General features: G+C 35.3%; 1 protein-coding gene across 13 annotated transcripts in view; it reads left to right on the plus strand.

Moving 5' to 3' along the window:
• The window catches only part of BIRC6 (baculoviral IAP repeat containing 6), a 258,154-nt gene that overhangs the window by 78,695 nt on the left and 154,345 nt on the right, over positions 1 to 25,114 (plus strand). For 7 of the 13 annotated variants that reach the window (XR_004257190.1, XM_032239247.1, XM_032239252.1 and 4 more), the window contains 12 exons: positions 1,302 to 1,527; positions 4,036 to 4,196; positions 5,884 to 6,015; positions 6,480 to 6,611; positions 9,548 to 9,726; positions 11,350 to 11,483; positions 12,093 to 12,254; positions 12,352 to 12,483; positions 13,406 to 13,503; positions 16,377 to 16,524; positions 17,401 to 17,534; positions 22,355 to 22,501. Coding sequence is in view for 12 of the 13 variants with exons in the window: in XM_032239247.1 (XP_032095138.1) it covers positions 1,302 to 1,527; positions 4,036 to 4,196; positions 5,884 to 6,015; positions 6,480 to 6,611; positions 9,548 to 9,726; positions 11,350 to 11,483; positions 12,093 to 12,254; positions 12,352 to 12,483; positions 13,406 to 13,503; positions 16,377 to 16,524; positions 17,401 to 17,534; positions 22,355 to 22,501 (1,785 nt within the window). In the remaining variant the exon portion in view is untranslated. The remainder of the gene's footprint in view (positions 1 to 1,301; positions 1,528 to 4,035; positions 4,197 to 5,883; positions 6,016 to 6,479; positions 6,612 to 9,547; positions 9,727 to 11,349; positions 11,484 to 12,092; positions 12,255 to 12,351; positions 12,484 to 13,405; positions 13,504 to 16,376; positions 16,525 to 17,400; positions 17,535 to 22,354; positions 22,502 to 25,114) is intronic. The other 6 variants (XM_032239248.1, XM_032239256.1, XM_032239251.1 and 3 more) reach the window with 4 other exon arrangements.

A 25,114-nucleotide genomic window follows, 5' to 3' on the forward strand; every position in this document is an offset into this window, starting at 1 on the left:
GAGAAGTTTGTTTGTGCTTGTTTGTCATTTTTGCCTTTTTTCCCCATCCGTGTTTCACACTGCCATCCAGAGCTAATTTTTCAAAAGAAGTTTTGCTAGCATGTTACTCCCTGCCAAAAAATCATTATTTGCCTTGTAGACTTTTATGAAATCATTGTAGCATGCTTTTCAATCTCTAGTTACTTGAGTTAACCAGATGTCTTGGTTAACTTGGTATAAAAAGTTAAGCAAGTGTAAAATTAGTAGACAGGCTCATATTATTAATATTACTATTGGAATTGAAAAGCTGAAAAAAAAATACTCATTGAGTATATATTTTAACTTGGTATAAAAAGCTAAAATACTGAATATTCTCTTATTTTATAGGTTATTGGTTGAATGGAGAAGAATTTTTATATAAAGTACAGAAAAATACTTTTTAGTAATGGAAAGATGAATTTTGTAATGAAGAAATAAATAATGTAAAGAAAGGAGATTGACATGCTGTCAATATTTACAAACTAATCAGATTTATAAGGGTCTAGACTTTGAGAAAGAGATGTAATTTTAATTAAATTTTAATAATTTTATAGAACTTGCTGTCATTTTTTCATTGTGAAAATATTCTAAACTCAACAGATTTTATATTTTAGTATTTTAATTTTTAAAAATGAGAACAACAGCTTCTCAGCTTTGTTTAATGTTATACATTTCACTGATGTGAATGCATTTACAGTATTTGTAAATAAACCTAATCAGTATGAAGCATGTTATTACTCTTATAATACTAGTATGTATACAAGGTATTCTTAACTACTACAGAAGCAGAAAAAACACAATTTTTCAGTTTGTAAGTATTTATTTACCATATAGCTTTTGATTGTTTTAGTTTTTTATTCATTATAAAAGAGCTTATGTATGTACTTGCTGGTGTCTAGCATTTTATTTTGTAAATAACAAGGTCTAAAAGTTAATTATTGGTTTGATGTACATTGGCTTGCATTTTAGTACCACTACTTTTCTTGCCCTTATTAGGGCTGATTAAAGCTCAGTAAGACCTTTTCTAACAGTTTGGGTTTGGGTTTCTTCACGAGTGACTATTCTCTCTAATTTTAAATATTCAAGTTAGAATTTTCTTCTTTGCTATTCTTTAGCCAGAGTTAGTTATGTTAGTTATATACAGATACGTGAGCCCACTTTATTAACTTTCAGAATATTTGGCAAGTATTACAGTTGAAAACATAACCGTGAATTAAAACTTCATTGTCTTCTTTTTTTTTTTTTTTTAAACTGTTTCAAATATTCCTCTCACTAATGTTAAGGAGTTGATTTATTGGTGGACCAGCCATTTACCCTTGAAATCTTGACGTCTCTAGTGGAGCTAACCCGCTTTGAGACTTTGACTCCAAGGTTTTCAGCAACTGTTCCTCCATGCTGGGTGGAAGTTCAGCAAGAACAACAGCAAAGGAGGCATCCTCAGCATCTGCATCAGCAACACCATGGTGATGCTGCTCAGCATACTCGAACTTGGAAACTACAGACCGACAGGTAAAACCTTTTCCCAAGATACCTAATTTTAAGTCCATATATCTTAAATATTTGTTAGAGACAGTGTAGAATTCCTAGGTATATTACTGTTTATTTTTTTATTTTTATTTTTTTTATTTTATTTTTTTTGAGAGAGAGTCTCACTCTGTCACCTCCTAGGTTCAAGTGATTCTCCTGCCTCAGCCTCTCAAGCAGCTGGGATTACAGGCGCACACCACCACACCCAGATAATTTTTGTATTTTTTGTAGAGATGGGGTTTCACTATGTTTGCCAGGCTGGTCTTGAACTCCTTATCTCAGATGATCTGCCCTCCTCTGCCTCCCAAAGTGCTGTTGCACTCGGCCTGTTTATCTTTTAAACTGTCTAAAAGATACACAGTAATATACGTAGGAATTCTACGTTGTCTCTAACAATTATATAAGCTAATTTTTGCATGGTGATGACATTGTTACATTTGTCATATTGATTTTGTAAATTGTTATATTCTTAATTTTAGGATAAAATAATGAGAGTAATCTACAACTGCAATTAGTTTGGTCATTTATTCCACAGATTTATTTAACAAATACTCAAATGCTTGTTTTGTATTTAATAAAAGCGGGCACTCTTATAATCACTAGTAATATGAGTCTCATGGAATTTACATCCTAGTAGCAATAGAAAGTAAACAGATACATACCCTGCCATATGGGCATAAAAGCTACGAAGAATGTTAAAACAGGGTATGGCAATAGAGTAGTTAGTTGTTGGGTAGGTAATAGCATGTAAGTGTGAGATAGTGAAAGAGAGAGAGAGATAAAATATGTATTTTATTTTCAATATAAGAGGTCTAAGAAAGGCTTCCATGGCAATAGCAATACGGAATCCTGAGGAGTATATTTTATGAGTTCTAGGAAGAGAAAGAAGACCGTTGTTGTTGGAGTGCTGTGAATATAGGGGAGGGTGGTAGGGAAGGAGATCCAAAGAGGTAGCTGGGGACCGGGCATGTTGGCTCATGCCTGTAATCCCAGCACTTTGTGAAGCCAAGGCAAGTGGATCACTTGAGACAAGGAGTTTGAGACCAGCCTGGCCAACATGGTGAAACCCCATCTCTGCTAAAAATAGAAAAATTAGTCGGACATGGTGACGCACCTGTAATCTCAACTACTGTGGAGGCTGAGGCAAATATTCGCCTGAACCTGGGAGGGGGAGGTTGCAGTGAGCCAAGATTGTATGCCACCGCATTCCAGACTGAGCTGCAGAGTGAGACTCCATTTCAAAAAGAAAAAAAACAGGTAGAGATAGCTGGGAGCTGGATCATTAATGTTTTTATGAAAAGAAAGACTTTTGGTCAGGCTTGGTGGCTCACATCTGTAATTGTAGCCTTTTGGGAGACTGATGCAAGAGGATCACTTGAGCCCAGGGGTTTAAGACCAACCTGGGCAATATAGGGAGACCTCATTTCTACAAATAATAAAAAGAAACGAGCCAGACGTGGTGGTATGTGCCTATGGTCCCAGATACTTGGGAAACTGAGGTGGAAGAATCACTTGAGCCCAGGCCGTTAAGGCTGTAGTGAACTTGATTGCACCACTGCACTCTGGCCTGGGTAACAGAGTGAGACGCCATCTCAAAAAAAAAAAAAAAAAAAAAAAGGGGACTTTCATGCTGAATGAGATGGGACAGTGTTAGCAGGTTTTCAGTACAGGGTTGATGTGGTATGATTTATATTTTACAAAGATTACTTTGACTTCTGTATTTAGAATGGTGGTTGTGGTGGTGGAGGGCAGTGATAGAATCAAGGGCTCTAGCTTGATTGCTGTTGTGCTAATTTAGAAATGCTGATGGTAGCTTGGACCATTGTGATATGATGGAGGTAGTGAAAACAGTGGATTCTGGATATAATTTGGAGGTACAAGGAATAGAATTTGTTGATACATTAAACACACTGTGTGTGAGAAGAATAAAGGATGGCTTTTAAGTTTTGGCTTGAGTTTATTGAAAAATGAAGTTTCTGTTTACTGAGATTTGGGAGTGGGTTTTTTCATAATGAGTTTGAGATGTCTAGTAGACATTTGGATATGAGCCTTAAATTTAGTGGAGGAGTTTGGAGATTTTCATTTTCCAGCATGTATATATATAGTATTTAAAACGCAACAATAAATATATATAAGAAACGCAAAAAGTTCTTGTTTTAAAATGAAGATTCTGGGAGCCTACTCATAGATCTAGCGTGGGTAGCAGGAATTTGCAGATAATTCACATTAAATCGGTAACACTTTAAAGGACAAGAGTTTATTGGTATGTGCAAGTCTCAAGGCAGGTATAGATTTTTGAAGTAAGATCATTTATTGCCTTAAGTTTAACCTTCTCCATTGACAGTTATTTTCTCTCTTGATCCCACTGAGAAACACTAAATTTTGTTGGAAGTTACAAAGCAAAAAGTAGCAGAGGTGCTTTTAATGATAATATGATTATGGCTGAAAAATATTTTTGCTTTATTCAGCATTTTTCCCCTTATTTGGCAGCAACAGCTGGGATGAACATGTATTTGAATTAGTACTACCTAAAGCTTGTATGGTTGGACATGTGGACTTCAAATTCGTTTTGAACTCAAACATCACCAATATTCCACAGATACAAGTGACACTGCTGAAAAATAAAGCTCCAGGATTAGGGAAAGTGAATGGTAAGAATGGATCAAATTTATCGTTGAAGATTTTCTTTTATGGTTGATTTTTTAAAACTAATTTTCCACTTGGCTAAGTTTCATGTCCCTTTCTGTCCTTATTGCCATTTGCCTGCTCTACTTTTTGTGATTTTATTTAGAAAAGTAATTCAGAGAACATTTGAAAACTGCAGTAACCCAGTAATGTCCAGAATTGCATAAACTTGAATAATATAATTATGCTTTTTTGGAAGTGAGATTAGTTCCTTTGTAAATTAGTTTGACTTTTAGCATTACTACCTTTATGTATTTCTTTTCCTAAGAGAAGACTTGATTGTGAATAGAACTGTTAATGGAAGTTATAAAGGTTATTAATGAAGCCAACCTTTCATGTAATGCAGAAAATACACTCATTTTTATTTTTCTTACAATTTCAGAATTTGATGTACTGAGTTATTAAAGTAGATTATACACATTTAGCATGGTTAGAAATTAGGTGTTAACTTCACAGTGTTTTCTCCTTAATAAGTTGGCCTAACAGGCTGGGGATAATTTCACAGTAAAATGGCAACTTAACTCCATTTTCCAACATTGAAATTTGAAAATTTTCCTTTTTGAAAAATTACTTATACATCTGGCACTCTGTATCTGTGGGTTTCACATCCCGGGAGTCAACCAACCTCACAAACAGCCAATCATAAATTGAAAATATTTGAGGGGGGGAAAAACAATAAAAACCAATATAACAATAAGAAAATATACAAATAAAAAACAATATGGTGGCTCATGCCTATAATCCCAGCACTTTGAGACCACATGTGGCGGCTCACACCTATAATCCCAGCACATTGAGAGGCCAAGGCAGGAAGATCACTTTAGCCCGGGAATCTGAGACCAGCCTGGACAGTGTAACAAGACCACAGGTCTCCAGAAATTTTTTTTTTAAAAATTAGCTTGGTACAGTGGTGCACACCTGCGGTGCTACTCAGGTGACAGTACTCATGAGGCTGAGGCAGAAGGATCACTTGAGCTTAGAATTTGGATGTTACAGTGAGCTATGACTGTACCACTGCACTCCCAACTAGGTGACAGAGTGAGACGTTGAAATAAATAAGTAAATAAATAGTATTTGCATGTCATTTACATTGTGTTAGGTTTTATTAGTAAACTAAAGATCATTAAAAGTATATGGGAGGATGTGAATAAGGTTATATACAAATACTATGCCACTTTATATAAGGGATTTGAATATCTGTGGATTTTGGCATCTGTGGGAGTCCTTGAACTAATCCCCCGCAGTTACCGAGGGATGGATGACTGACTGTATGTGTGTCTATGTATTTATGTGAGCTTGTGTATATATGGATGTGTTCGTATGTGTGAAATCTTTTGACAGATTTTGAATTAATTGGATAGAGGACTCAGGATTTGGTAGTTTAAAGCTCTGCAGGTGCTTGTACTGTGCATCCTAGGGTAAAACCTTTTAGTTTAGTTGCCAGCAAATTGTTTCTTTAGGCAAATATTTTGTTACCATTTAAAAAGAGAAGAGTGTAAAAAACAATTGAATCAAAATTTTCCTTCAACCATTTTATGACATCTGTGTTAAAAATCACACAAGTTCCCAAGTTAACAGGAAATTTTAGATTTTTAGGCACATAAATCATTGATATTAAGCAAAATTAAGTTTACTAATATTTTTATCCTCTAGAAACAGCAGTAGATAGGCAGATCACCTTTCCTTTGTCTCCAGCTCTTAACATTGAAGTGGAACAAAATGGGAAACCGTCCCTGGTTGATTTGAATGAAGAAATGCAGCACATGGATGTAGAGGAATCACAGTGTGAGTTAAATTATAGAGCTGTTGTCCATGACAGTAAAAGGAGTAGTGATCTGAATGCAACATGTCGGGCAAGATTTCCTTATGGCTTGCAAAAACTTGGTTTCAAGAACACGATTAAAAAATAACCTATAATTCTGCTTTGGCAATATGCTTTAACTTTCAGCTCATCATTTGTGAACACAGCTGCGCTAATACTTGCATTATTGGTTTTTAATATCTTGGGATTTGAAATCAAATCATGGTTTTATAATTTTTTTGAAAATAAAGGTGAATTGTAAATATGGGAATGGAAAGCAACATAATAAATAAGATAACTGATTATAGTTTCTTAGCATGACAACAAATTCTTATTTTAACACATTCTAAGTATGTGTGATGGTATTATATGTAAATGGGATGATATTTGGTTATTAAATATTATATTTTAAATAATTTAAATGAAAAATGTGTATTTTTCTTTTTAGGTCTTAGATTATGTCCATTTTTGGAGGACCATAAAGAGGACATTCTGTGTGGGCCAGTATGGCTTGCTAGTGGCCTTGATCTATCAGGGCATGCTGGAATGTTGACGTTAACAAGCCCCAAACTTGTTAAAGGTGAAGTAATATATTTTACAAAAGCAGAATTAATAATACCACAGTTGTAAAAAGATGAAAAACAAATTGATCTTTAAAAAAATAAGATTGTTTTCTTTGGGACTTTCATTAGAAATTTGATCAGTTTTCTGGTAGCTGAGGTCATTTCTTCTTATAGGTAACTGTATAGTTATCTGATCCTACCTTTTGTGTCTTAGAGTCTCAGTGCTTTTTGGAAAAAACATTGAATAAATGACTACAGGATGACTTAGTGTGACATAACAGAGCCCTTTTGAGTAAGCAGACATTATGTTCTGCAATTTTTACCCTTCCCATCACATCAGAGTCCTGTCTCTTCAGAGTTTTATTATGTTATTACAGTTTCTTCCCCTAAAAGAGGGTTTGTTTTGTTTTTGTTTTTTGAAACAGTCTCACTCTGTCACCTAGGCTGGAGTGTAGTGGCATGATCTCTGCTTACTGCAACCTCCACGTCCCAGGTTCAAGTGATTCTCCTGCCTCAGCCTCCCAAGTAGCTGGGATTATGCCAAGCTCGTTTTTGTATCTTTAGTGGAGATGGGGTTTCACCATGTTGGCCAGGCTGATCTGGAACTCCTGACCTGAAACATCTGCCACTTTGACCTCTCAGAGTGTTGGGATTATAGTTGTGAGCCATTGCACCTGGCCAAAAGAGGTTTTTTTTTTTTTTTTTTTTTTTGAGACAATCTTGCTCTGTCTCCCAGGTTGGAGTGCAGTAGTACTGCAGTGTCAGCTCGCTACAACACCTGCCTCCCAGAATCAAGCGGTTCTTGTGCTTCAGCCTCCTGAGTAGCTGGGACTACAGGCTTATGCCACAACACCTGAATAATTTTTTGTATTATTCGTAGGGGTAAGGTTTTACCATGTTGCCCAGGCTGGTCTCGAACTCCTGAGCTCAGACATTCTGCCTGCTTCGGCCCTGGAAAGTGTTAGGATTACAGGTGTGAGCCACCACTCTAGGCCAAAAGAGGGTTTTTATTAGAAGAGCTTTGACAGTATCATATACAATGATTTGAATGTCGTAAACAAATGCAAATTATAATGAATGTTTTAAAATAATGAGCTATTATGTACATAATAAATAGATATATCGGCAGTAGGATGTTTTCAGCTTTTGTATCCTGCAGGTGAATTAAAAAATACCAACACAAAATGACTAGTTGGATTGTTGAAGAAACTTGGATGTGGGGTGGGATGTAGAGATCCTTCTCCAACCCAAGAAAATAGCTACATATCCACTATTTTAATTTCTGTACATTTCCTTCCTAACGTTTGTCCGCATTCACACATATACATTTAATTGCAGACATAGTACAGATAAAGTGTCCCTTATCTGAAATGCTTGGGACCAGAAGTGTTTCAGATTTCAGGTTTTTTTCTGGTTCTGGAATATTTGTGGTATGCTTAACTAGTTCGGTATTCCTAACCCAAAAATCTAAAATGTGAAATGTTCCAAGGAGCATTTCCTTTGAGCATCATGTTGACTCTCAAAGAGTTTTGCATTTTGGATTTTCAGATTAGGGATACTTAGTCTGTATTTATGGAAGTTTTGTGCTTTCTTATTGTTATTAAGTTTTTGAGATGTTACGTGTTAGGTTTCATGCTAGGATACAGTATTGAACAAAAACTAATAAAACCTCAAATTGTTTAGATTATAAATTAGTTTTGTTCAATGAGAGTGTGAATCTTACATTTTTATGTGGAAATAAAAATATTGGTGTTTAAAAAATTTTTTTTATTATTTAGAGGCACATTCTCCCTGTGTTGCCCAGGCTAGTCTCCAGCTCCTGAGCTCAGGGGATCCTCCTGCCTTGGCCTACCAAAGTGTTAGGATTACAGGTGTGAACCATCATGCCTGGCCAAAAATACTGATTTTGACAAAATGGAGTATAGAATTACATGGCATATGTTTGGAAAACTTCCATACTATTAAAGTATGAATTTTCATAGAATATACTAAGATTTTTTTTTTCATAAAATTCTCCCCAACATCTTTGAAACTGAACAAGATGAGTGCTAAGTTTTTATGGAAGAGTAAAGGGGTAACATTGACCAAAGAACTTTGAAACAGAATGTCAGATACTACCACACAGAGAATTGTACAGTAGTGTTAAGAAAAATGTAACATTGTAGCCCTAGCACAGCAGGCAGGGTAGCTAAATTCGTAATCATGAAAAGATGTAATATCTGCTTATGCAACAATATACTGGTAGTTTGCTGGTAGTTGTAGTAATTTGATGATAATTAAGAAATGTATTTTATATATAGATGATATAGTGTGATCCCAATTTAGTTAAAACAACATAAAACACATACTAGTGATGATAATTATTTGAGTGCTTTCTTTGTGCCAAGCACAGTTAACAGTGGTTTAGTTAACTCTGAGGTAGGCACTATTAGTCTCATTTTACATTCGAGGAAACTGAGCCACAGAGAGGAAAATTTGTCACATGCCTAAGAGCCATCAATATTCAAACCCAGGTAGTGACTCCAAAGCCTGCATGCCACATTTTTAACTGTCAGTCCTATAACGCTATGTGTATATGTGCACACGTAATGTGGACGTGTGTACATGTATGCGTAAGAAGATTGGATGGATTTATGTTCTGTAATTATCTGGATGATAGCTTAATGACAATTTTGTTGTGTATGTGTAGTTTGCAACATTTTTACCATTAAAATGAATAACATTGGGGAAAAGATAATGGTTTTATACTGTTCATATCATTTTTGTGTTTGTTGTTTTTTGCTGCCAGCATATGAAGGTGGTTTAACTTTCTTCTGACAAGCAGTATAATTTGAAAGTTCTGGTCTACTGTACTTTTTGTGGAGTTAGCTGTTGATCTTGTTCTATGAAGATGAAAAACAGTGGAATTCATTGGTAATTCAGTTATTTTCCCCATTCTCTTCCACTTCTCTAGGTATGGCAGGAGGAAAATACCGTTCATTTTTAATCCATGTCAAGGCAGTGAATGAAAGAGGAACAGAAGAGATTTGTAATGGTGGTATACGTCCTGTAGTAAGGCTTCCGTCTCTAAAACACCAAAGTAACAAGGGTTACTCACTTGCTTCACTTTTGGCAAAAGTTGCAGCAGGCAAGGTATAAAACTGTCATTTTGAACAATAACAATACTGTTTTAAACATTGTGGTTCAGATTTAACATACTGTTAGAAGTAGTATGACTCTTCAATGATGTTTTGCTATAACTTGGTTTGTTTGTATTTTTTCTTTGGAGTGACTTAAATATATTTAAGAAGAAAAGTGTTTTGAATTAACTTTATTATTTTATTTTATTTATTTTACATTTTTGAGATGGAGTCTTCTTCTTTCCCCCAGGCTGTTGTGCAGTGGTGCAATCTCGGCTCACTGCAACCTCTGCCTCCCAGGTTTAAGCCATTCTCCCATATCAGCCTCCCTAGTAGCTGGGGTCACAGGCATGCATAACCACGCCCAGCTAATTTTTGTATTTTTAGAAGAGATGGGGTTTCACCATGTTGGCCAGGCTGGTTTCTAACTCCTGGCCTCAGGTAATCTGCCCACCTTGGCCTCCCAAAGTGCTGGGATTACCGGGGTGAGCCACCATGCCCAGCCTGAATTAACTTTAGGCAAATTACTTAGCTTTTATGATGTATATTGAGTAGGGAGTAATTGCTAGCAGATATTTCCCTTTATAATTATTTTAGACCATAATATTTATTTATTTTGGTATGAGAGTTTCTTTGTATGCCCTCTGTTGGCAACTCATAACCTTGTTTTTAGTGAATATTTGGGAGCATACAGAAAGAGAAGTTGAGAAATAATTTTATGCAGTTTCTAATCTTCATGGTTGATTTTCTGAAAGTAGCTGTGAACTGCGCAGCTCTTTATAATTCGATTTATATTGGATTCCTGGAACTCAGGAAGGAGGTTTTATCATCATTATTCATGAGGACTCATGCTGATACTTATCAGTAACACCAGTCATCTTACATATATATATAGGTCTTCCAGTTTTTCAAGGACTTCTGTGTACTTTATCTGATGTAATCTTCAGTATAACTCTGAGGTGGGCACACCAGGTTCTGTTATCTCCGTTTTTTAAATATTGAAAGTGAGAGAACTTTAGAGATTGGGGAGTCTGACATATCTCAAATATTTATTTATTTATTATGTATTTTGAGACAGAGTCTTCCTCTGTTGCCCGGGCTATAGTGCAGTGATGTGATCTTGGCTCACTGCAGCCTCCACCCCCTGAGTTCAAGTGATTCTCTTGCCTCAGCCTCCTGAGTAGCTGGGATTAAAGGTGACTGCCATCATGCTTGGCTAATTTTTGTAATGTTTTGGTAGAGATGGGGTTTTGCTGTGTTGGCCAGGTTGGTCTCAAACTCCTGAGATCAAGTGATCCGTCTGCCTTGGCCTCTGGAATTATAGGCCTGAGCCACCACACCCAGCCTCACGTAATTATTTTAAATGCAATAATGGGGAATTAGATCAGGACTTTGGTTTTATTATCTGTAATTATTGGGTTATTACCTTTGAAATAGTGGCTGTGTCTTTCTTTTTTCCCCTATTATAATTCTGGAGAAGATCATGTACTGAATATGAGAGTAAAAGCTATCATTTTATTTTGAGATTTATGTTTTGATAGCCATAATTCAGTTATTTTTCTTTATTTTATAACTTTAATAGCAAAGAATTTTTAGTTTAGTTTATTTTTAAAAATTTATTATTTTTAATGTTTAGGAAAAATCATCTAATGTTAAGAATGAAAATACAAGTGGTACCCGTAAATCTGAAAACCTCCGGGGCTGTGATTTACTTCAAGAGGTCTCAGTCACCATTCGAAGATTTAAGAAAACTTCAATTTCTAAGGAAAGGTAATTTCATTGCATTCTCTTGCTGTTCTTACAGTAATTAAAGCACAAAACCTGCCAGCACATATACATATACACACAAATGTAAAAATCTTTTACCTGAAAATTTTTGTTCTCCATCTTTCCTAAATAAGTGTAATCTTGATGAGAGTATGAGTTGTCTTTATGTTTCATTGGTTTATTTCTGGCGTCTACACAATGCTTGTTACATAATAGGAATGGACGAAAGATAATAATTTGACATATACTCATCAGGCAAGGGAGCGTGTACCTATAGTCCCAGCTACTGAAGAAGTATGGGTAGGAGGATCACTTGAACTCAAGAGTTTGAGTCTAGCCTGGACAACAGAGGGACACCCAATCACTGGAGAAAAAAAAAAACCAAAAAGAAATTACACATATTCCTTGTTACATGATAGCACATTATTGTAAATGCGATTTCTTTAAAATTTTTCTACAAATGAAATACTCAATATATAGCTATTACTTTTAATTTTAAAGGTACTTGTGATGTTCATGATTTAAAATGAAACATTGCATGACCATCTAGGTTGTGATAGCTTTAGTTGTTCTGTTTTGGTTGGTAATGTGTTTATATTTCTTTTTTTGTAGAGTGCAACGATGTGCCATGTTACAGTTTTCAGAATTTCATGAGAAGCTTCTTAACACTCTTTGCAGAAAAGCAGATGATGGCCAGATCACAGAACACGCCCAGAGTCTTGTGTTGGATACTCTCTGTTGGTTAGCTGGAGTTCATTCAAATGGACCTGGAAGGTTAATAATTAAAATTTTGCTTACCACTGTTGATTGCCCTTTGGATGTTATGATTTAAAGTTCAAGATGAGTCTAAATGTCTGCTATTGTTTTGCAGCTCAAAGGAAGGAAATGAGAGCCTACTTTCAAAAACACGGAAATGTCTTTCAGACATCGTTCGTGTTTGCTTCTTTGAGGCAGGACGAAGTATAGCCCATAAATGTGCCCGATTTCTAGCCTTGTGCATTAGGTTGGTGTGTTTTTAAGTTGAAAGCATACTTTCTAGGTACACTTGCGATTCAGTGAGTAATACCTTGTTTATAGTGTAATGTGATCCTTGTTTAATCTGTAATTTAAGAGAATTTCAAAACTTGATGAGGATTGTTGATAACCTTAGCAAGAATTTTGGGTTCTAAGGGTAAAGTATTATGTTAAATAAGTCTATTTAACTTATAAGAAAAGAAGTCCACTGAGCTTCTCTGCCTATTAGTAGTAGTTTGGAGAATTTGGCAAGGGAGCTCTTCACCCCTTTCACTCCCTACTTTCCTTTATTGTCTTTTCTTGCCCCAAAGTGTTTTCTCTGTTACATATAAATCTTACCGACTTTTTTTGTAGCATTGTGCAGATCCTTTTTTCTAAACCCTGAAACAAATTAGAACAGTCTCCCCTGATTCCCAGGGAATGTGTTCCAAGAACCGTTCCCCTCCCTGCCCCGACCCACCCAGTGGATACTGTAGATGGTAGTGAGCCATGTATATATTATTGTTTTTTCCTATGGTCTCTCTCTCTTAAAATATCTTATTGTACTGTTCTCACCTGTGTTTGGACTACACTTGACCATGTATAACTGAAACTGTAGAAGTTGAAACTGCATGTAAGAGTTCCTAATATTTAAGGTTCCTACTTGCTACTATATCTAGGAAGTGTCTAAGAGCTGATGGTCAGTATTGACCAGTAATGATAATGGTTTAATGCATAAGAAAATATTTACAGAGATCCTTAGTATAATCAGTCCCTACTGTCTTTCGGTATTTTATAGAGCTTTAAGGTAGGTTTTTCTTTTAATCAGTATAGAATATATTTTAAAGATTTTTAAGTACCACACCAAGTTTAGGGTTGAATTTAGACCTTGAGTAATGTCTTTACAATTTTTCTTTTTAAAAATTTTTCAGTAATGGCAAATGTGACGCATGTCAACCAGGATTTGGATCTGTTCTCTTGAAGGCTTTACTTGATAATATGTCATTTTTACCTGCAGCAGCAACTGGTGGTATGTAAAATTATATAGTCATATGGAACATCTCACAAGTTTACTTAGGATTATTTCGTAACTATTTTTTCTCTATGGAAGTTCACTTTCCTGTAGCTTATCTGTAGTTTTTGAAGGGATCAATAACTTGTGACTGGGTGGGGATATACGCTGTCAACAATACTCCAAAGAAAAGGTTCATGGGACAGTTATGTAAATATCAGGTCATCTTACTTCATATCTATTTTTCAGTACTTCATTACAATCATTGAGTTGTTTGGTTGTGGGATGTGACATTAATAAGTAAAACAGTGCAGATGTCATTGCACTTGCATATGTTATACATGATTATGTAACTGGGTTTTTTGGGTGCTGGTGAGGCACAGCTCGCCTGAGAGAATGTTGTAGGTTTTTGGTTTTCGCCTTCTTAGGAATGAAAGAGACGATTACAGCAGGTGCGCTCTAAGCTTGTAAAGTAAATACCAAGAAGTGTTACAGAAAGGTGATTTTATTTAGGTAGAGAAAAGAGGGGAAAAAAAAGAAGGAGAAGAGAGAAGAACTTCCATCAAGAGCGTGGAAGGGGAATCCGGCCGGGTGTGGGGACAAGGACTTTTAACAAGGGAGGAATTCCCTCCTTCTCTAAGCAAACAGGCCCCCCCCCCCACCTCCCTCCCGCCCAATGAAAAGAGTTCCTTTAAACTTCCCCTGGGGTCATTGACACTTAGTTTCTTCCTGCGCCTGTGAAATTCAAACATAAACTGTTAAATCTCCCGGATGGAGATAGATGTGACGGGGGTTTGGCACTGGGAAGTTTTTGCCCTTAAAACTATGCCCCCTTGTGGACCCGGAAAGAGAACACATTCCCTTAATTGGTAGGGACTGTGACAAACTGGAATTTCCTGAAAGGGACCAGTTTTGCTTTGTTTTGTTTTTAAGCACCTGAGGACCTTGTTGAAATGGTTTCAGAATGAATGCTCATGCCTGTAATCCTAGCACTTTGGGAGGCTGAGGTGGGCGGATCACGGGGTCAAGAGTTCAAGACCAGCCTGACCAATATGGTGAAACCCCATCTCCACTAAAAATACAAAAATTAGCTGGGCGTGGTGACGTGCTCCTGTAATCCCAGCTACTCAGGAGGCTGAGGCAGGAGAATCGCTTGAGCCTGGCAGGCGAAGGTTGCAGTGAGCTGAGATTGCGCCATTGCACTTCAGCCTGGGTGACAGAGAGAGACTCTGTCTCAAAAATTAAAAAAAGAATGAATATAATTGGAGGTAGAGAGTAGAATGATGGCTACCAGAGTCTGGGTAGGTGAGTGGGATTTGAAGAGAGGTTGATAAATTAGTATGAAAATATGGTTAAAGGAAATAAGTTCTAGTGTTTGATAGCATAGTAGGGTGACTAGTTTGTGGTATATTTCAGAACAGCTAAAAGAGAACATTTGAAATGTTCCCAATGCAAAGAGATGACAGGTATCCTAAATACCGTGATTGATCATTATACATGGCATGCATATATCAAAACATCACATGTACCCCGTATATATGTGCAATTATTGTTTATCAAAAAAGAATGAATGTAGTTATCAAGTAGGAATTCGTAAAGCAATTCTCTAAAATAGCACGTACGTAAGGTAATAAAGATTTTTAAAGATTCTTACTGTTTTTTCTAGTATATGGTGTTAATATGAAGGGCTACTAATTTGGCCTCTTAAGCCAAATTTTATTTATTGTTAGACATTTCTCACAATTTGCTTTTTTGTTTGTTTGTTTGTTTTTGTTTTTGTTTTTAGAGATGGGGTTTCACCATGTTGTTCAGGCTGGTCTTGAACTCCTAACCTCAGGTACCCTAAATGATAATCCGCCTGCCTTGGCCTCCCAAAGTGCTGGGATTACAGGTGCGAGCCATCATGCCTGGCAAAATCTGTTTTATTAAAAAAACATTCAAGCTGGGCACAGTGGCTCACACCTGTAATCCCAGCATTTTGAGAGGCCATGGAGGGAGGATTGCTTTAGTCCAGGATTAAAAAAAAAAAAAAAAAAAAAAAAACCCATTCAACAAGTTACCTCAGTGAGTTACATATTTCATAAAGATTTCATCTTTGTGTTCAACAACAACAAAAAAATGCTTGTTCAGAGTTACTAAAAAGTTATATCATTTTCTTAATTTAGATAAAGAGTGTTTATATTTACATTGAATATATTTTGGCTACAACTATTAATTGTGAACTAGAACATTTTCACTCAGTTGCTCATTACGGTACTCTTTTTTTTTTTTTTTTACGGTACTCTTATGTTTAAAAGTTTCTTAAGGATAGTTTTAAAGATAGGATGCTTAAATTTTGGCATGTACTTAGCAGTTAAACATCTCAAGTTTTATTAAAAAATGTAAAAATACACTGTCATGATCATCTTTTAAGCCATGTTGATCTGTATCTAACACATTATAGAATAATTGTATTCCCCATTCATTCATTTAAATGGGCTGCTTGAAGCTCACTGCTGTCCACTACTTTTAAAAATTTTAGTACAGAGAAGCAGTATTTTGTGAAGGATGATTTGTAGGGCCTGCAGCCTCCTCACTTTTTCAGCTATTTCAAAGTGTCCCTGAGAGTCATTTCACATTACTGTACACCTAAATGCCTATGCTGGCTTGATAAAACTCTCCAGAAATATTTGAAATTCTTAGTGTAATACTGCCTCAGGGTGTTGTTTATATTTTAAGTTTCTCTTTGATCCCTCCCAGGAGTTGGTCTTTGTAAATTACCTGTAAGATTTTTTTTCCAGAAAAAGGAGTATATTCCTAGCAAAAGGAAGTATGCTGATAAATAGGTAATCTTAAATTCTCATTGTTAGAGTTAAAGGAGGAAAAAGAAACATTTTTGTTGTTTTTTCCAGGTTCCGTCTATTGGTATTTTGTCTTACTGAATTATGTGAAAGATGAAGATCTGGCTGGCTGCAGCACAGCTTGTGCATCTTTGCTTACTGCAGTGTCCAGACAGTTACAGGACAGGCTAACACCAATGGAGGCTTTACTTCAGACAAGGTATTTTAGTATATCTAATGACTAATAATACTCGTCTCTGAGTATGGTCACACCTTTGCAGAGAACTGTTATTTAATACATATGCGGAAAACAGTATTTTTCTTACAAAAATGTTTAGTTTATACTTTTACCTTTTTCCACATGATAATAGCCTGAGGTTTTATTTTCTTCTGTTTTTTCAGAAATTACTCTGAGAAATTACTATGAAGTGTCTTTAACAGTTTGATAAATCCTTACGATGATTATCCAGAGTGCTAATTTTATTTAATACTGAAAAGTCATATTCTCTGCTAATGGAAGAAGAATATAATGTGTCTGTTTTTCTATGCATTTAATAGGTGTAATTACATGAATCACTTATTGTCCCATTACTAGTATTATTCTACCTACTACTTATATTTCAAAACTTTTAACATGATGAATTAAGCAATAGTAAAAGGTTAGATTTCAGTTCTTGCCTGATTGTGTATGTTTGAAGTAGGGAATTCCTCTATTTAGAGCAGAGATTTTATAATTTTCTAGATTAGATGTTTTGATTTTGATGACATTTTACTCATAGTCTTTGTACTTTAGGCTATGTACAATGACTGAGGGGAGAGAATGGTGCCTAATGCCCCTTGTTTCAGTCTGCAGGTGGCAGTCTTAGTACCTTAGTTGCCAGTTTATTGGAATCACATTTGTTGAGTCTCCGGACAGTGTCTTTTAGAGTATAGATTTCTGGGAACATAGTTGAGATTCACTGAATTTGATGGGTCAAATCTAGTCAGCATCTCCCTCTGCCCTGTTAGTCAGACTGCTTTTAAAACTAAGCAAATAGGTAATTTGTTAATTAGATGGCTGAAAGGAAAATTGTTAGTGCATTATTTTATTTTTCAGATATGGATTATATAGCTCACCATTTGATCCAGTCCTCTTTGATTTGGAGATGAGTGGCTCTTCTTGTAAAAATGTTTATAACAGCAGCATTGGTGTCCAGTCAGATGAAATTGATTTATCAGATGTCCTTTCAGGTAGTGATTTCTTTTATTAAAGGAAATTCTGAATGTTGTATCTTGGATTTAAGTTGCCATTTGACTTAATAGATTGTAGTCATTTATGTATTTGTATGTATTTAGAAAACTAAAATTCCTTAGAACTTAACATATGAGTTGTTAAAATGTTTGCTGGAAGGTTTTAACTTCATCTTTCCCCCTCCAGAAAATTCCACTATGTTAAAGTCATATTTGAAAGGGTTGTGACTTTGATGTTTTGTTTTTGTTATTCATTTCATTTCAGTGTGATTTTAATGCTTATAAGAGACTCTTTAAAATTTTATTTATTTGTTGTAGACTTTTCAGTTTTATTTGATGTACCTTTGCTTTCTCTGTAAAGTTAAAAAACATTTCTTATTTCTAAAATAAATTATTAACAAATACTTACTGTAATAAGTAAGGATGCACAAACAAAAGATAATTTTCTGCATCTATCACTTTCTTGAGGTAAACTGTATACATTACATGTATCCTTCTATATTTTCTGAAGAATGTTTTTTGGATGTATGCATAACACTATTTGCATAATCTTTTTCATTTTTTTTTTTTTGGTTACTCTCCTCAGTAAGATGTATAATCTTTTTAAGTGCTAAAATTTGCTATTTTTGTTAGATAAAACAGTGACCATTTTATTTTTTTCTTGCATCTAATCGCACGTATTCCAAGTGTTGTTAGGAAACCAAAACGTTAGAAAATTGCAAACAGATTAAGGTAATAATATTTCAGTAAACTTTGAGAGAGAAATTCAATTTTGTTCAAAAGTAACTTAGGAGGTGTGAAAAAAGCAAAATAAAAAAACCAAATACAGAAATATAAATGAAATGTAAAATGCCAAAACCCTAACCTTTCTACACTCTTAGGTTTCTGTTGTTAACTGGATGTTTAGCTATTTAAACTTGTTTGTGGCCCATGTTCGTTAATACAGTTTCTAATGAAAGATCATACTACACATACTGATCTGTCACTTGCTTTTTAATTGCTTATGCTGCCTTGAATATATTTGTTATTGCTCCATTTGATGACTTAGGCTCCCATTGCCTTATTCCCGTCCTACCATTTTCCGTCTTTTCTGTTCAAGTGATACATCAATTAGGCCATTGCAGTTCATTTTTGGAACTAAGAGGAGAGGCTAGAACTAGAGATACAGATACCTTCAGTATACCAAAAGAAGCAGTTAAATTTGTTAGGGTCAAAGTGTAAGGGAAACTCTATAAGGTTCATTCTAAGCTCTGAGGTAGTCAAGTTTGCAACTGAGTAAAGAAGACTGAGAATAAGGGATTTAGAAATCATGATATGTCTCCACATTAATGTCTCCTCATGTTATTCCTCATTAGTAGTCCCTCTACAGCATTTTTTTTTTTTTTTTGAGGGGGTTGGTGGTTAATGGCATCAGTGGCACAAGACAGAAATGTGAATGTCATCCTTGATACCTGTATCTTTCTTATACCTACATTGAGGGTATCACCATATGGCACCTATTTTTTCACCAGTGTGTACATTTGTTCCTCTCTATCCATGGGGAATTGGTGCCAGGACTCCTCGCAGAAAACAAAGCCTAAAATACCCAAGTCCCTTAAAAAAAAAAGGTATAGTGCCTTTCTTATGTCATTTATAATACGTAATGCAATGTTAATGGTATGTGAGTAGTTGTTATACTATATTGTTTAGGGAGTAATGACAAGAAAAAAAGGCTGTACATGTTCAGTACAGGCTCAGCCATTCATTTTTCCCCCTGAGTATTTTCTCTCTGTAGTTAGTTGAATCCATGCATGCCAAACCCACAGATACAGAGAGCTGACTGTATTTCAAGTTTGCTCACTTTCTTACCTCCCATCATCACAAGATTACAGTGTAAGTTACAGTCATCTTGACCTCAGCCAACAATAGTAGCTTTCACACTGGTCTTCCTACCTCTGTTTTTGTCTCACTTCAGTACTTTCTTCACATTGCGTTGTGTGTGATCTTTCAAGTACTTTACCTTTCTCCTTAGAATACTTTTCATTTCTTCCCATTTTCTGAAGTTTGCAGTTTCTAATACAGGATATAAAATCCTATATGATTTGGCTCTCTTTTCCTTGCCATTTTATCTTGTGTCATTGTCTTGTTTAGTCTTGTTTGGCCCTGTGATTCCCAAAGTGTGTTCAATAGACCGCTCAGCAGTTACTGAGATCATTAAGGGGATATATATGGCCATAACTATTTTCATGATAGTAGAAGGATGTTATTTGTCTTTTTGACTTCATTGACATTTGTATTGATTGTGAAAAAGCATGATGTTATTTACTGAGCACTTGAAATAAAATGTCAATGTCATTTTAAAATGTCCTTGACGCAGTAAAAATTATTAAATTTTTAACCCATGAATTCACATCTTTTATTCTGAGATGAATGAGAAATACGCATAGAGTACTTCTGTGGCATGACAAAGTACCATACTTGTTTCATGGAAATGTGCAGTTGAGTTACAAGCTGAACTAGTTGCTTGTTTCTTGGAATGCCATTTTTATTTGCAGTAATGACTGGCAGACAAACTACACTCATTTACACCGTATTATTTGGCAGTTGTTTTTTGAGAAATGAATGAGAAACATCTTTCCCATAGTGAGCTTGATAGCTTCCTGATATGTAGATTTTTCTGATGGAATCTGTCATTAGAGAGTGTAATTTTCCAATATTGGATAATGAAATGTATCAATATTTGGAATATTTGTATACAGTGGTGAACCAATGTTTTCTGAATGATAAATGCATGATGTTTCACCATTATGCATGGGTAAAATTCCTTAAAAGATATATCAGTTGATCTTAATGTAACAGAGTTTGAGAAGTTCACTGATAAGATTTCAGATACCACATTGTAACCTTTAAGAAATTACCACTTGTCTCTGGGCGTGGTGGCTCACACCTGTAATCCCACCTTTGGGAGGCCAAGGTGGGAGGATCACAAGGTCAAGAGATGGAGACCATTCTGGCCAACATGGTAAAACTCCGTCTCTACTAAAAATAGAAAAATTAGCTGGGCGTGGTGGCATGCCTGTAGTCCCAGTCACTCAGGAGGCTGAGGCAGAAGAATCACTTGAACCTAGGAGGCGGAGGTTGCAGTGAGCTGAGATTGTAACAAAAATTACCACTTGTCAAGTTTTTGAATATGCAAGTATGTTAAAATATTCTTTTTCCAACTACATATTATTTGGGCCAGATTTTTTCACCTAAAACAACATACTGGAACACATTGAATGCAGAGTCAGGTAGGAGAATTCAGCCATCCTCTGACACTCCACATTTTAAAGAGATTTTTAAGTAGGTAAAACATTGTCACTTTTTAAATTAAATTATTTTTGCTTTAGAAAACAGTTACTTTTCATCAAATTATGCCATTTTAACATTTCATGGGTTTATTATTAAATGAATTAATATTTAAATTAATCATCTTGAAATACCTACTATGGTAAATACCAGTAAAACAATGGAAACAATATCTCTTCAGGGTTCATAATATTTTAAAAATATGCAGAGGGATCTTAGAATTGAGAACTGTTCCTCTAGCCATATTGTTCTTTCAGTTTCTTAAATGTGCCATGTTTCTTCACTATGGGGATTTCACTCATGTTCTTTCTGCATGTCTTTTTTCCCACTCCAAGGGAACAAATGTATAGAACTCTTATTCTTCCCATGAATCTCCTCATTTCATCAGGGAAGCATTTTATTACCCCATGACTTAGAATTGATTGCCCCTTGACTTATTAGTCCTTTAAATTTCTCTTAAGTAAAACCTTGCAGCTTAAAACAAAAAGTTACATTGTTTAATTCCTAATAACCACTAACATACAATATAATCTTCATGAGGACTGAAACCTATCCTTTTACTCTTCTGTCTCCTAATTTTTGTATTAAGTGTGTGATAAACATTTTTTTGAACATGTGTCAGGCCCTATGCTGACCCCCCAGTGAGACACTGGAAAACAAGGTTATGACAGTTTATGCTTGTATTTGATAGTCCTTCAGCTGTTAATGACCGTTTTTAAATCTCCCTATTCTTTTTTATCTGTGAATTCGTTTTTGCTTTGTCTTTCAAAGAATTCTGTTTAAATGAGTGCTAATTCCAAAAAAAAGGGGAAAGTAGTGAATATAATCCTTGTCCTCCCAAACTATATACACAGTCACTGTAAATTCATTTGTATTCTCCCCTCCAGTATTCTTGCTGTGGTTTTATTTGTTATATAGTAGTGGCTACATAGCTTTTTCTTTTAAAAACTACTTATGCTAGCTTAAATTATTTTTACGATGATGAAGTAGTGTGCTTCATTGTATAAAATTGATAATGTGAACAAAATACAAGGGACTATGTAAAGATAGATCTTGTTAATATTTTTAAATGTTTGTCCTTTGTTTTGTGTCTTATGTTTACGCAGTTGACATAATCTGATTTTACATATACCCAACAGATAAGGTGATAACTAATGTGTGTAGCTGATTTACTACTTTTTTCCTCCATTTAAGATTCACATCACTTGTTATTGAATATAGGTTTCATGTTAATAGGAAACTACTACCACTCATGTTTCTATTAATGTGAAGGACTACTAAGTTGCTTTTATGCAGATCTGCTTTTGTAGCTGGGAAATGTGTCTGCTGTTTTGTCAGCTTTCTTAATACCATGCCCATGATTCAAACACTGTGTAAGAGTTATGCGTTTGTATGTTCTAATTAAAATTTAAATTGCAGCTATAATTATTGTTATTACTATTGCTTTTAAAAAATTATCTTCACATATTATAAAACTTGTTTTTTGCCATTAGGAAATGGAAAGGTCAGTAGTTGCACAGCTGCGGAGGGTAGTTTCACATCTCTCACTGGACTTTTGGAAGTTGAACCCCTACACTTCACTTGTGTGTCAACTAGTGATGGAACCAGAATAGAAAGGGATGATGCAAGTACGTTTACTGGTATATACCTTCTTTTATTACATACTTTTTGCAGTAATAAAGTGGTATTTAAGTATTTAAAATCAGTTATAATTATGTAAGTTTCATTGCTATTAAGTGGAAATTTATTTATGGGAGGGACATTTTGGGGAAATACAAATCGTTTATTTTCTTTTCCAAGTCAATTCATAGGTTTTCTTCCCCTGTACCCACTTAGAACAGTTTGAAATCGTTTTGTTTTTATGTGTATACTCTTTCAGAAATTGTTTTAATTTGAAAAGTATCAAGTATGATGGAAATAAAAGGAAGAGTGAAAATATACTACATGTTTCTGCTACTGAATGTTGTTTTTGAGAAGATTGAAATGAGTGAAGAGGGAATACTTTTTTTCCAGCTAGTTTAAAACAACTTTGAATATTTGAGGCACTATTTGGTTTTGTTGAATATGTGATGTTCTTGGTGTGCTAAATAAATACCTTGACTTAAAAATTAAGTTTTTGATCGTCAGTCAGTGGAAACTTGTTTATTTTCTTTCTTGTTTTCTGTGATTTTTTTCCCTCCTCATGTAGGAAGATTGGTGTTTGTTTACAGTTACTTCTATTGCAGCAGAAATAATTGAAGTATTTCAATTAAGAAGATTGGTTTATGATTTTCTGTCTATTAGTCATTGAAGGGTTTGAATATTGTCTTGATGTGATTCTTCTGTTGGTGGTTTTGTGGAATTGGGTACCACGTTAGTCTCCTCAACATTTTAACAAAAAGCAAAAATGGTTTGCTAGAGAAGTCATGAAAAATTTAATCTTAGCACCTGATTCCAGAATAGCAAGAAGTTTTAAAAGGAATTTATCAGTTCTTTATTTTAGTGTCTTTAGGAATTGCCTTATATATTTGATTTTGGAAGTAACTACTAAAGTGAAATTCATGTTTTATGTAGTTGAATATGAGGTTTTTAAATAAAAACCTAATATTTCTTTCATATGGAGATTCTAGAAAGTTCAAAATTAATTTGTATTTGTTTTCTTAGACAATTATAGTCATTTTGTAGAAACTTTTAAATTTATGCTAGAATAGAAACACGCCATGACAAAAAATTTGAACTTTCAGAAAATTATTTGATTATAAATCAGGCCCTTTTGTGGAACTGTCTTGAAATTAAGTATCCTGGTTTGAGACAAGCCTGGTCAACATGGCGAAGCCCCATCTCTACTGAAAATACAAAAATTATAGCTGGGTGTAGAGGCGGGAACCTGTAGTCCTAGATACTCTGGAGGCTGAGGCAGGAGAATTGCTTGAATCTGGGAGGTGAGGTTGTAGTGAGTGGAGATTGTGCCACTGCACTCTAGCCTGGGTCACAGAGTGAGACTCCTTCGCAAATTTAAAAAAAAAAAAAAAAAAAAAAATTAAGTATCCTGGACTTTTATTTTAAGAAAATTCATGTTTTTGAATAAGTAATGCTTTTAGAAGGCACTTAATTGTTTTTTTTTTTTATTGAGATGGACTTTTGCTCTTGTTGCGTACTGGCGCGATATCGGCTCACTGCAACCTCTACCTCCAAAGTTCAAGTGATTCTCTTGCCTTAACCTCGCAAGTAGCTGGGATTACAGACACTTGCCACCATGCCTGGCTAATTTATTTTTGTATTTTTAGTAGAGATGGGGTTTGCCATGTTGGTCAGACTGGTCTCGATCTCCTAACCTTGTGATCCGCCCACCGTGGCCTCCCAAAGTGCTAGGATTACAGGCAGGAACCACCGTGCCCTGCCCAGAACGCACATAATTTTTTTTTTTTTTTTTTTTTTTTTTTTGAGATGGAGTCTTGCTCTGTCACCCAGACAGAGTGCAATGGCATGATCTCGGCTCACTGCAACCTCCGCCTGCTGGGTTGAAGCAATTCTCTGCCTCAGCCTCTTGAGTAGCTGGAATTACAGGCTCCCACCACCATGCCTGGCTAATTTCGTATATTTTTAGTAGATACAGTGTTTCACCTTCTTGGCCAGGCTGGCCTTGAACTCTGACCTCGATCTTCCTGCCTCAGTCTCCCAAAGTGCTAGGATTACAGGCTTGAGCCACCGAACCTGGCCCAAGGCATGTAATTTTTAAAGATAAAAGGTTAGGTTTGAAAATGTATTTCTTCACACTCCCTACCCATTTCTCCCCACGCAAAGCAAGCAGTGGAATCAGTTTCTTGTCCTTACAGTCTGTGTATATATACATGCCATCATTTCTCTATTTCACCCAAAATGAAACTACTGCCTGCAGAGAGATTTCTATTAAATTTTAACGCAAAGTGCTGACTAGTGATTATAAGGAGATGAAAGATGATTATAGTCTTTCATCTTCCTGTTTACTTTTTTGAAACATATTAATAAATACCTATGCAGAAAAGTGCAGAAAATAAAATAGCTCAGTAGTTTATCATGATACACATTGTTTGTGTGACGACCGATAAGTAAAGAAAGAACATTTCTAGCACCCCAAAAGGTGTCTTTGTGACCACTTCCATTTTCTCCAAAAGGTAAATATCATCCTTTTATAGTAATTGCTTTTTGGTTTTTATGTATTTCTTTGAATAACCACTTAATGATGCATTTCTTTTTTTTTTTTTTTTTTTTTTTTTTTTTTTTTTTTTTTTTTT

Source organism: Sapajus apella, unplaced genomic scaffold, assembly GCF_009761245.1.
Source record: "Sapajus apella isolate SASKATOON/1434 unplaced genomic scaffold, GSC_monkey_1.0 scaffold44, whole genome shotgun sequence".
Lineage (NCBI taxonomy): Eukaryota > Metazoa > Chordata > Mammalia > Primates > Cebidae > Sapajus > Sapajus apella.